The sequence below is a fragment of the Brachyistius frenatus genome, unplaced genomic scaffold (genome assembly GCF_029030835.1).
Source record: "Brachyistius frenatus isolate BFR_SWC_R1_liver_20210118 unplaced genomic scaffold, ASM2903083v1 Contig_175, whole genome shotgun sequence".
Classification (NCBI taxonomy): domain Eukaryota; kingdom Metazoa; phylum Chordata; class Actinopteri; family Embiotocidae; genus Brachyistius; species Brachyistius frenatus.
The window spans coordinates 281,457-294,538 of record NW_027210774.1 but is presented as its reverse complement, the minus strand read 5'-3'; the positions used below and the strand labels follow the sequence as shown (position 1 = coordinate 294,538).

The following is a 13,082-nucleotide window of genomic DNA, read 5'->3' as shown; positions in this document are numbered from 1 at the left end:
ATTTGACTCTTATAAAACTGTGGCAATATGTTTAAGAATTTGTCTTGGTTGCAAGGTTAGAGGAGGAAGCAAACAAAAGCGAGTTTTTTTTGTCATTTTTGTATGACTGACGTGAGAGAAAATGTAATCCAATGAAAATGTATAGCAGAGAAAAGGAGGTGGAGGTAGCTGGAAAGACGAAGAAAGACACAATGCACAGAGCATCTCTTCTTCTATCATGTCATTGTGTTAGCTTCACTCTTGGAGGAACTCAAGGTGGTGCAGTTATGAGGCTTGCCTTTTATAATTTACCACCGCCGGTGTTGCCTTCTTTATTGAGCCTGGCCTTCGCTGAAAGACACTGACACAGAGAAGGCTTTGATTTAGCCTGGGAATGTTCTTGCTTCTGTGGACCCTGTGAATCATTCTTTCTCTCTCGTATCTCCTTCTGTTTTTCTATCATCTCCCCTCATCTCTCTCTCCCTCTCACTCTCTCTCTCCCTTTCTTTCACCCGCCTCCTCTTCCATACCTCTCTTATCGTTTCTCTCATGGTTGCTCCCTCTCATTTTTATCCTTCTCTCCTAATTCTTTTCACTGCTTCCCCTCTTATCTGTTTCCCTCCATGCTTTCCATGTTCTCCCTCCTTTCTAATCACCTTTCTCTCTTTCTTTTCTCCATCTCTCTCTCTCTCTCTCTCTCTTCCCCTCTCCAGGCAGATCTACTGTATAGAGAATGCCCATGGCCAGCTGGTGCGTGACCTGGACTTCAATCCCAACCGTCAGTACTACCTGGCCAGCTGCGGAGACGACTGCAAGGTCAAGTTCTGGGACGTCCGCAATGTCCAGGAGCCCATTAAGACCCTGGAGGAGCACTCGCACTGGTGGGTAGATCCACAGATTTTAAGGCAGGGGTGGGTAGTGGTGTGTATACTGTCCTTGAAAAAGAGATCCTGAGTTACTTGGTCAACTGTCCTCCTGAAATGTCCCTGGGTTTCAGACTAAACCAGAATCCTCCCAGTATTTGTTACAATTAAAAGTGTTACATTAACCTAAACAAGTCAGCAGCCATTAATCAATGAAACAAAGTAAAAAAAAGTCACATAAGGATAGCTTCTTATAGTCTTTAAATGATGTAGGGAAGGAAATTGCATTGTGTAACTGCTATGACATTGTTAATATAAAAACCTCCAACCTTACCCCACAATTCCTAATCTTAAAGAATGCTGCAATTGTACCTATATAAAGTTCCTCACATTATTGTAACCGTACGGACAGCTCTGAAGTTCTCCTGGGAAAAACATTTTGAATAAGCGAGTCATCTGGTCAATGGTCTGAAACTCTGGCTTTAGTTTTGTCTCCAATTCTGAAGGAATTGTGTGGTGCCCCAAGTCTCCCAATTGGAGACTAAACTTTAATGGAGTATCCATGATTTTAGATTTCAGATTCAATGTGTTGTATAACTGAAGAACAAAAAAAAAAAAAGTAAGGTGTCAAAAATGTGTGGAAGCAGTTTTCCTGTTTAAAGCATACAAGCAATACCCCCAGGGACAATGCCATGCCCATGAAGAAATGATTTGGTGTCAATGAACTTGACTGGCTAGCCCCTCCTCATCACCCGGTATCACAAGCTGACCTCGGTCCTCTTGTGGCTAAATAGGAGTCAATCCTGGCAGCCAATAATTTCAGTCTGTGTAAATCCTACCCAGAAGAGTTGAGGCTGTTATACTCTGGATACATACAGTATGCTGGACGGTGTTGTTGTGGACATACTTTTGGCGCTAAATGCTAAATGTTCAACTTTAAAATTGACTGTGTTCTTACTTCCAAGTAACAATATCCAGAGTACTCTGAATAATTCAACACAACAACAACAATCCAACTGTTTACAGTGTATTCGTATGGAATAACGAGAGTACTGGTGACCGTGATTGTGGAGGGGGATTTTACAGCTGAATCTTTTAAATGTAATTTTCCCATTCTGTGAAGACCACCTGACTTTATTGGGCTGGGGTGATTATAGGCTGCTATAATATTGGCTCTTAAACTTTTATTGTTGTACATGGTATGAATTGACAAGAAATATTAGTCTGTTGAAAATGTCAGTTTTCATTTTTTTCAATATGACTATTTGAATGTGAATACTATTCTGTTTCCAATATAATTGTATTTGTATAACTGACAAAAGGCTCCCTACTCAGCATTGGAGGATAAGACAGACACAATCAGGAAAACACAGTAACAATAGCGATAAACACGATGATAACTCCTTTGCTGCACTGTTGATTGTTAACTGTTAATAGCTTTATCTCCTAACTAATGAAATGCCCCAACTGCTGGTTGTGTAATAAAAGGTAGTCATACACTCATTTGTAATTAAATAGGCACCCACGCATTTTGTCATGAAGGATTGAAGCACAGTGGGTTGAGCACAGCCCGGTTCTGCTCCAGGTTGTCTTCCATGAAGCTTCAGGCATTGCTAAGAGCTGAACATAGTCTATACTGCAGATGTGTGTGTGTGTGTGTGCGTGTGTGTGTGTGTGTGTGTGTGTGTGTGTGTGTGTGTGTGTGTGTGTGTGTGTGTGTGCGTGTGTGTGTGTGTGTGTGTGTGTGTGTGTGTGTGTGTGTGTGTGTGTATATATATTTATGGAAGATGCTCTCTCCTGTGTGAGCTGAATAGATGATCAGCGTGTCTGAGAGGCGAACTGGGCTACTGCTGTATCACACCAATCCTTACCTGATAAAGGCAAACACACACATACACAATGGAACATCCAAAAGCTTGCGCACTCATGTCTGCCTTTGTGCACGTGCACGCACACACACACACACACACACACACACACACACACACACACACACACACACACACACACACACACACACACAGAGCCAACGTTATCTCCAAAAGAAAGATAGACTTGGCAAGCATATCCATAACTGTAGATTGCTGCAGATGGGATCTTTTCGGATAAGAGATAGGTAGGTGTGTTCGTGTGTTCGTGTGTGTGTGTGTGTGTGTGTGTGTGTGTGTGTGTGTGTGTGTGTGTGTGTGTGTGTGTGTGTGTGTGTGTGTGTGTGTGTGTGTGTGTGTGCACGCAACCAATTAATTTGGTTTTGGAAGGGCTCTCTTTCTATCTCTATGCATTTGTGCGTGTTTAAGCATTTCTATGATGCATATTTACATGTATGTGGGTATTTATCCTGCATGTGCACTTAGCATTAGTCTGATATATAAATGTGTGGGTGTTTCCCTGTGCGTGCGAGTGTGTGTGTGTGTGTGTGTGTGTGTGTGTGTGTGTGTGTGTGTGTGTGTGTGTGTGTGTGTGTGTGTGTGTGTGTGTGTGTGTGTGTGTGTATTCGTTGTGCATGCTCATTTTGTCGGAGCACAGCCAAGATATGGCCTCAGGGCTGCTCGGGGTATTAGGGACTATTTTTTAGCAGGGAATCGGATTAGGGGAGCGCAGGGAACGGCGTGGCCGAGGCTGATTTTCTGTCAACAGCCTTGGTTATCCCTCAATCCCTCCCTGTGAGGGAACTGGGACCGCACTCTGAGCTGTGCCTGGGGCTCGCAAAGAGAAGGAGAGACACACACACACACACACACACACACACACACAAAGAGCAAGAGAGAGAAAGAGGATGAAAAAGAGTAAGACAGGGAGACAGTGTTCAGAAAGAGAAAAGAGGCACAAATTGGAGAGAGAGAGAAGGAAGATGAGAAAGAGTTGGATTGAAAAAGACGTGAAACTGAGCAACAAATAAAGCCAGGATCATGGAGTTTATGATAATGATCATCAACTCATGTGAACGAAGCTCAAACATGGGCTACGAGGTACCAAATCCCCATTACTGTCATCATACCCAGATAGGCATATTCTGCTGCGAATCCCTCTGTGAGAGCACTGCGTTTTCTGCATGATTTGTGTGGGCACGAGTGTGTGAAAGAGAGATAGATACAGGCATCTTTTTCTGCACGTCTATGTGTACTACAGCATGTGTGGTCTTCTCATACATACAGAGTCAACATATATAGTAATATCACAGCTTTTAGTGCTTGCAACAGGGTTCCTCACCCACATAAAGCTTTGTTCAGAACAATGAGGTTATACACACAAGGGATTCATCCATGCAGGAACGTAAAAATTACTGCACTTCCCCACATTGCTGCACTGTTTATTTCTGAATGAATGCCTAGTAATGCGTGTGTTTGGTATCAGGGTGTGGAGTGTCCGCTACAACCACAGCCATGACCAGCTGGTGTTGACAGCCAGCAGTGACAGCCGCCTCATCCTCTCCAACATGGTGTCCATCTCCTCAGAGCCATTCGGACACTTGGTGGACGACGACGAACTCAGCGAGGGTGAGGACAACAACCAGGAAGACAAGTAAGAGCAACTCAAAGTAGTAGGAATGCAAACATTCTCAGTAATTTACACTGTAAGTCAGTAGCAATTGCTTTTTTGCAGGAGAGTCTGGTTTGAGCACCCACAAAATGTATAATTTCCTCATTACACAGGAGAAGTCCATCTGTTGGATGTTTACGATGGGCAGTTTGATAAACAATACGTTGACTATTTACAATCCTATTTCCCAAAAAGTTGGAACACTGTGAAATGTAATTAAAAACAGAATGCAATAATTTGCAAATCAAACAGGGGCGACAAAAGACTGAAAAAGTTGTATACTGCTAAAAAAACAACAACACACCTGGTGTTACATCTCACAACTAATTAGGTTGATTTGCAACAGGTCAATAACATGATTGGAGATATATATATATTTTTTTTAAAGAGCATCCCAAAGAGGCAGAATCTCTCATGGGGAGGGGTTCACCAATCTGGGAAAGACTGTGTGGGAAAATAGTGCAACAAGTTGAGAATAATATTCCTTACTGTAAGATTGCCTAGAATTTGAGGATTTCGTCATCGATGGTACGTACTATCATTTAAAGTTCAGAGAATCTGGAGAAATCTCTGTATGCAAGGGACAAGGAAGAAAACCAGTTTTGGATGGCCGTGATCTTCTGGCCCTCAGGCGGAACTGGATTATAGAAAGACACAAATTTGTAGTGGATACCACTGCATCGGCTCAGGAACACTACAGAAAAACATTGTCTGTGAACACAGTTTTTCGCTTGCATCCACAAATGCTGGTTAAAACTGAAACCATACATAAACTCGATCCATAAACGCCACTACTTTCTCTGGGCCTAAGCTTATTTAAGATGGACTGAGGTGAAGTGAAAAACTGTCCTGTGGGCTGACAAATTAACATTTTATTATTTTAGGGAAATTATGGATGCCGCGTTCTCTGGGCTGAACTGGAGAGTGACCATCCAGTTTGCTATTAGCACACAGTTCAAAAGCCAACATCCGTGATGGTGTGAGGGTACATTCGTGCACGTGGCATGGGTAGTTGGTAATTCTGGGAAGGTACAATTAATGCTGAATGATATATACAGGTTTTGAAGCAACATAGGCTCTATCCAGACGTTATCTTTTTCAGGGGAGACCTTGCTTATTTTAGCAACACAATGCCAAACCACATTCTGCACGTCTTACAACAGCCTGTCACCCGTTGAAAACATTTGATGCATCGTGAAACAAAAAAATACAACACGAAGCGTTAAGCAGCTCAAATCCTATGTCAGGCAAGAATGGGCTAACATTTCACTTTCAAAACTCCAGCAACTGGTCTATTAAGTTACCAAACGTTCATAGAGTGTTGTTAAAACAAGAGATGATACAACACAGTGGTTATTATTCCCCAGTCCTAACTTTTTGTAAACGTGTTGCTGGCATCAATTTAAAAGGAGCATATACTTAAAAAAAAAAAAAAAAAAAAAAATCTCTTTCAACATTTGATGTATTTTATTTATGGTATTTTCAATTTCATATGGGTTTAAAGTAGTTTCCCCTCCTTTTTAAACATTTAAAGTGATCTTTGTAGACATCTCCCACTCATGTTCAAGATCTCCAGTTTTCTTTGCTGTGAACATCTCATGACCTTGATCATTGTAAAAGTATTGGCACAGTGGTGCTCTTTCTTCACATTTGATACTATATTACAATTCAGAATCTTGGTATAGTCATAATCAAGCCATAGTGCAAAGGCACATGCCGTAATATTTGATCAAATCGTATGTGATAAGATTTATGAAGCATTATATCTTTCTTGTACATGGCTTTCGGGCCATAGGGAGCTGAATGAATCAAACAATGAGATACTGAGGAGAGTACAAAAACGTGCTGTGTATTTTAAATTGTTTAGATTAAAGCTAAATGCCAGCACCTTTGCTTTCGTCTTTGATGCTCAGAATGAAAAAAAAGTGGAGGGGTAAACCATTACAAATATGTTACTGTGAAAACACTTGAGGATTTTTAGAGTTGATTTTGAAATAGCAGGAATATCATCTGTAACAGTTCCCGTTCAGTGCTCTCCAAAATCTGCCACTGTCGTCCATCCAGTATGGTCCCATTCCCCCTCTCATCCATAACTACCAGCTCTTACACTCGATGACTGACTCTCATCCACAATTATCAACTCTTCTTCCTAATCACCAGCACTCAGCTTTAGTTTTAACCCTTCCACTGTCGTTATTGACCCCTCTTGTACAGTATGTGTTCACTCCACGGTACCTGGACACAACGAACAGAAACCCAACAGTGTAATAGCTTATTCTTGAGTTTATAGTGCTGCTTTTAAAATCCAAGTTCAACAAAATTCATGGCTGAATATTATTTTCAGTAAACCAAGCAAAGCAAGTTTGACCTTTTTGTCTCTTCCATAAAGGTATATGTTTCTTCTGGGCACTCTGTGTAACCATAAATTGATTTTCATATACAAATATGTGATCAATTAAAGGACAAACTAACATAATGTGTCTTAATACGATTCCAAAATAGGTCTATTGCATCATATATTCTACATATTCTGTGGATTAAGTAGAGGTGAAAATAAACTCACAGTGAGTGTACTAGGAGCTGTCACTCATAAAATGGATATAAAATGACATGCAAATCATTTAAATTAATTCAGACCCTTTGGGTGCTCACTGGGTGGCAGTCACAATAATGTCTTTGATAGTTGTAGAACCCAAAATACGTACGCACTGTTTCTCAGATGTTTTTGTGTCGTGATTGACCGTTCTGCATGGCTTACCTTGCTAATGTCCTTCCTTTAACCTTCGTCTGATCAACAGCATAATGATCAAATCGGGCCAAACAGGGGCTGCAATAGGTCAAGCTGATGGTGATTTGTTGGAGCGCTGTCTGGTGGATAACAAGACAAGCTGCTTCAAACAGTTTGCTTTGCATATAGACTGTAAATTTGAACTTTGAATAAAAACTGACAGCCCTACTGTCTTCCCTCAACATTGTGTGTTACCCTGTGATTGGAATCACAACGGATTAATGTACAGTCATGAAATATATGTAGGAAGTGTTAAAATTACAGATGACTGTTTGTGTGGCTGTTGCAACAGAAGTAATGTCGCAAACTATTATTGTGCTGACATTGCCTTCTGCAGACCGCGAGTGTAGGTCTGGAATCCCAGAAGGGTCATGATGGAAATACTTTTCCATAGTCTGGTATTATTATACCCATATTCATATGGGTTTGGCCATGCTGCAATGAGGATTTTTTTCTGGTACTTAAATCCCAATGGATGTGGACCTTGGGTTAATTTAGAAACTATTGGAGCAGCCTTTAACCAGTATATATTGGCCACCATATAGAGTTTGTTGAGTGCAAACTCGACCACCGCTGCAATTGGTGGAACTACTTCAACAACACCGTATGTAGCCACCCCCACTTATTCCTGATTGGTTCATCCTTTTAAATGGCCAAGTTAACCTTAAATCATTAATTATAGCATGGACTGAAGCTGTGACCAACAGTGAAACAGAGTCAAGCCAATTGAATTACCTCCCAATAAGATTTGCATTACCTCGCAATATACTTTGCATTCCTTCTGATCGATACAGTCAGGTGGCGTGTTGGTCCCGCCCATTTATAATACAGTAAAGGGCCTGATTTACTAAGATCTCAATTAAAGGGTACTAAATTGAGTGTTTCTTTAAAAAGTTTGCGCATGTATTTTGCACCCGTTTTGAGTGTGATTTACTAAGAGTAATTGCGTCACTGATATTAGGTGCAAATCGTACTATTTAAATGAGGGGTTTGCTTGTGCTAAAGTGATTCCAGTTGTTCTAACAGAACGACCGCGAAAGGAGGAAGAAAATCTGATCCCATTCAAATGAATAAACATAAATAGGGCCTGTAACAGCAACAAAACGCCATATAGGAGGTTATCAGCGAGGAAATCAATGGGAATAACAAAAAAAAAATCAGTCAATTAAATAATGAGATGAGTAATAATATAAGATGGCACGCAATACCAGGAGAAAAAAAATGGCTTGTGATAATACGGTGGATGAGATGCCTCTAAGAAACACCGATCAGCAGGTCCAGCTCTTTGTGTGATGAGCAGGTGACTTCGTTGCATTCAGTACCTGTGAATTCTGCGGGAGACAGCATTCAGGACCTGGGACATTTAGTGGGATATCGAAGCAGCGATACGCTGGAATGACCCGGAGGCAGGACAATGCTGAGTCGTAGGAAGTTTTGTAATTGCTGGTATTGCGTGGCTCCTCCTGTTTGTTGGCTGTCAATCATCATTCAGTGAATGCCATAACTCAAAAATGTCATCTCTGGACAGGCGCAATGTCTGAATAATTTTCCCCTCTGTCATCACCAAAATGTTTCCACAGGTGTAAAACCACGTTCTCTACGTATTATTTGATTTCCCCTGCGTCTTCTTCTCACCACAATAAGATGCTCGCATCTGATTAATACCTGCCTTTTCAGTCATACTAAAATACACAGTCAATCACTTCCCCTGTTTCTACTTTCAGGTTTAGTAAATATCACTGGAGGTGAAAATGTATGTATTTGCATTTCCCCTCCCAGTATTTTGCACGTTCAATCGGAAACGCCCAATATTGCATACGCATTGAGGCACACGCGCAAAATGGACAACGTGCGTTAAATTGCACATTCGAAAAACGCAATCCTCACTGCACGTCGTCAGTGGATCAGCTGGGACATTTTTTTTTTTTTTTTGCGGGTGGCGTGAAGTTTGCACGTGATATTACGCACGCAAACCGCTAGTGAATCAGGCTCTAAGAGTTCAGGAAAACACTCTGCACATACACCACAAAGGAGACAGGATTGTGACACCCTACGAATTTAGTGCTCGTTGCTGATTCTAAAAAGGCTGATCTCCTACAGTATCTAGCTGCTGGTTGTAAGCCGGAGCTGTGTGTCCAACTCTACTACCATTTGAACATGCTGCGCTTCTTTGACAGATGTGTTACCAATACACCACAGGAGCTGAGGAACCAGCCATCTCTGCGTGCGCACGCACACACACACACACACACACACACACACACACACACACACACACACACACACACACACACACACACACACACACACACACACACACACACACACACACACACACAACAGCTGCATGTATAGTGTTGCACGCGCATTAGAAACGAATCTGTCACAGCCATAATCGTAACACCCGGAACTCAGTCATGGCTACAGCTACGGTGACAATGACGGCGATGTCATCTCAAGGCCGCAGTCATAATCAAAGCTGCAGTTTGTCTGGAACCAACTCCTCTTTTCTTTCCAGCTGCAATTTTTACGACTGGTGGCTGAGCAGACACAGTTAAAGGTGCACTGACTCTCGCAGTGGTGACGACGGCGGCGGTCTACTACATAACACAATTATACTTTATCATAATACAGTTCAGCCTTTCTTCATGTGTCAGACAAAATGCAAATTGTATATCAAGGTAACATAGAAATACTCCAGAAAAAGATATCCCTCAGAATGAAATTCTTCTATTTTATTCATTAGAATGTTTAAAGAAAAAAAACCACCAGTGATATACATTGTATATTACAGAAGCACATTGCAGCCACAAAAGAAAAAACATAATTGGTGAACTTATGACTTCTTTCAAAAATATAAGATCTGGATCTAATTGTGAGATGTCTTCATTTTTTATTTTTATTTTATTTTGTGCATACAAAGCCCCCCCTGTAGCATACTGATAGAAACAAATTTCTATTTAATTTTTTTTTTTTATCATATGGCCTGGAGCTTGATACGTTTCCAAGTATCAACTAATTATTAAACAGAAAGCTTCCTTTACTTTTCTTGGAACATTGAGATTGGTCCTAGGTGACTTAAAATTAAATACAACTATTAGATATGTCTTTTGGAAAAAATCTTATTCAAGAATTCAAACCTTTTATATGAAGTACAAACCAGGACTGGCTGTATCAGATCACGATGCAAAATTGCTTTTGTCCACTTTCACTATAAGGCAGCTCAAATTTGACCTGTGGTGTACGTCAGTCTTTTGGCGGCTAAAGTGTTCAATGACATGATCTCAAAAAACATTGCAATCCTTCGCCTAACCGAGGCCAAGCCCAGTATTTGTTAGCATCAGTGAAGTGCTCTCGTACCAAATACACCCTCATGTTCCTTTCTTCCCCAATGAATCTATACAAGTGATACACTTGAGAATTATTTTATTTTAGGTTGCAGCCCAGAGGGAGCAGCTACTGTCACTGCGAAACAGTTCATGTGTAAAATAAATCCAAATATGTACGTCGCTGTTTCCCCTCAGGACTACTTACAGCAGTGGGTTTGGGAAGAATTCGGGATGGCAATAATGCCAGATCATAATTCTAAAATTGTATTTATTGTCACACTGTTGTAAAGAGAGGATTTTTTTGTGTGTGTGCGTGTGTTCAAAAGAGGGATAAAAGGAATGTTTTTGCCTTTTAACACCACACACACCTTATTAAATGTTGCCATACTGATAATGAACACCTTGTCATATCCATTTTAGGCAGTAATTAGCCAGGTGTATGGAGGCAGGATATGAACTCTTTCATTTTTTTTAATTTTTTTTAGCACTTACCTCTCTTAGTTTTCATGGGAACATCTGTGTGCAATGCTATGGGCTACATTTTAACTATCCAGTCAGTCTACACAGTCTAGAAGTGTCCAGATCCACTTTTGTGAGTTTAACAGCGGTTAATCTGAGCACAAAGTACGGCACGTGGATCAAAGGGATGGTACTTAGTGCCGTAAGTTGTCAGAGGTGTGTTTTGGGTGTAACATGAACTAAACCAATCAGAGTGTCATCTCCCATTCCATCCAGGTGCCCTGACACCATGGCAGATTGCTAATGTAATGGCACATTTCCCCAAACAGTAGGAAAAGAGATTCGCTCACACACAGATTGAGACTGACGTACACAATCATAATCTTTCAAACCTTTTTATTTGCAATTGTTGTTTTTTTTTTTTGCATGTTTGTTGCACTGCTGCATGTCCCTTGTGTGTGAAAAGCAGGGCGTAAGTGCGCTCACTGTGCATCCAGAGATGTCGGTGTGTCGCACAGTTGCTCTCAAGATTGCTTAGTTCCAAGAATGCTCCTGACCACAACCCATTTTAAAGCCAACACACTCATGGACACCCAGAAGGCCACGAGCACATTTGCAAACAATGTGGGTGCTGGATGGGAAAATGACAACTGCATCATTCTGAAACTAGCAAAGACACACGCGTTGTGCTTTGTGCCGCTTTATGGCGCTTTATGCCAGCTGTAATATAAAGCCCTATGACTGCCTTTGAGGAAAGATTTGCTGAAGGTGTGCGATGAATGATTATTGTCTTGAGTGTGATCATTCCCAACAGCTAGAAATATTTATGTCTCCTGCAACTGTTTAGCATGAGCTAAATTTAGCCAAATATTTAATGTCCAGGTCCTCTATACATTTGGTGAGCTTACAGAGATTTACATGATTTGCAGAAAGAATCGCTACAACATGAATACGAGTTTTTTTTTTTCCACAAATGCGATGCATTCCCGCTCCGTATCTCACCTCTTTATGCTTGTGTGTGTGTGTGTGTGTGTGTGTGTGTGTGTGTGTGTGTGTGTGTGTGTGTGTGTGTGTGTGTGTGTGTGTGTGTGTGTGTGTGTGTGTGTGTGTGTGTGTGTGTAATTCAGGGGTAAGGAGCCCCTAAAAGACAGCGTGGTGTCCACCTATGAAGAACACGAGGACAGCGTCTATGCAGCGGAGTGGTCATCGGCCGACCCCTGGCTCTTCGCCTCACTCAGCTATGACGGACGCCTTGTCATCAACAGGGTTCCCCGTGCCCTCAAGTACCGCATCCTGCTCTGAGAGGGACGGGAAGGACAGGTGTTCCCAACGCGTGTGAGTGTCTGTGTGTGTGTGTGTTCAGTATGAATGTGTGAAAAGTTAATACAGGAAGGATGCCATACGAGACTGTATGTGAAGACAGCAATGGCAGACACTATGTGTGTATCTGATGTAATTATACTACAGTACATATGTTAATGTAAATTAAATATTTGTCTTGTTTATCAGCATTAAAGTAAAGAAATGACTTATGGATAAACATGTTATGTTGCGTGCTTCCTAAATGTCTTCGTCTTCATTGGGGTTTAAATCCATGAAGGCTACTGTGTCACAATATTATGTGCATTCATGTTATTTCCTTATGGGTATTTTTTTTTTCTGTATCTTATTGCTACTGCTAGAACTTTTCTTCAAATGAAAATGATTTGCATCTTAAGAATCTCAAAATCTTTGCTGAATGGGCTTAGTTTTCCTCGTCCGCAAAAGAGCAGTGTGTCAGTTAGTGGCATCGAGTGGTTAGTTGTCGATTGCAACCAACTGAACACTCCTCGCCTCACCCTCGCTTTCCAAGCGTCTTTGAAAATATAAAAGTGGCTGTGAAACTCACCAAAAACACAAAAGGCCCTCTGTTGTGCCAGTTCTTGGTTTGTACCTTCTCTGTTGCTGTTGGAGACATGGAAATGTAAGATGTAGGGCTCTGTGGAGTAGGACCTGCCCCTTATGTAGATATTAAATGAATGAAAGCACAACAATTCTTAATTTCAGGTGATTATACAAACTTGCTAAGGGTAATTCAGGTAATTATCAACAGGACCCAGTGTCTATGCTGTTTATTATCTATGC

The 13,082-nt window shown here is 41.2% G+C and overlaps 1 protein-coding gene across 1 annotated transcript in view; it reads left to right on the top strand.

Annotated features, from left to right (window-relative positions):
* The window catches only part of eipr1 (EARP complex and GARP complex interacting protein 1), a 61,973-nt gene extending 49,415 nt beyond the window's left edge, over positions 1–12,558 (top strand). Inside the window, exons 8-10 of the mRNA XM_069717457.1 lie at positions 693–860; positions 4,197–4,364; positions 12,086–12,558. Coding sequence (XP_069573558.1) covers positions 693–860; positions 4,197–4,364; positions 12,086–12,260 — 511 coding nt within the window. The 3' untranslated portion in view covers positions 12,261–12,558. The remainder of the gene's footprint in view (positions 1–692; positions 861–4,196; positions 4,365–12,085) is intronic.
* The last annotated feature ends 524 nt before the right edge of the window (positions 12,559–13,082 follow it).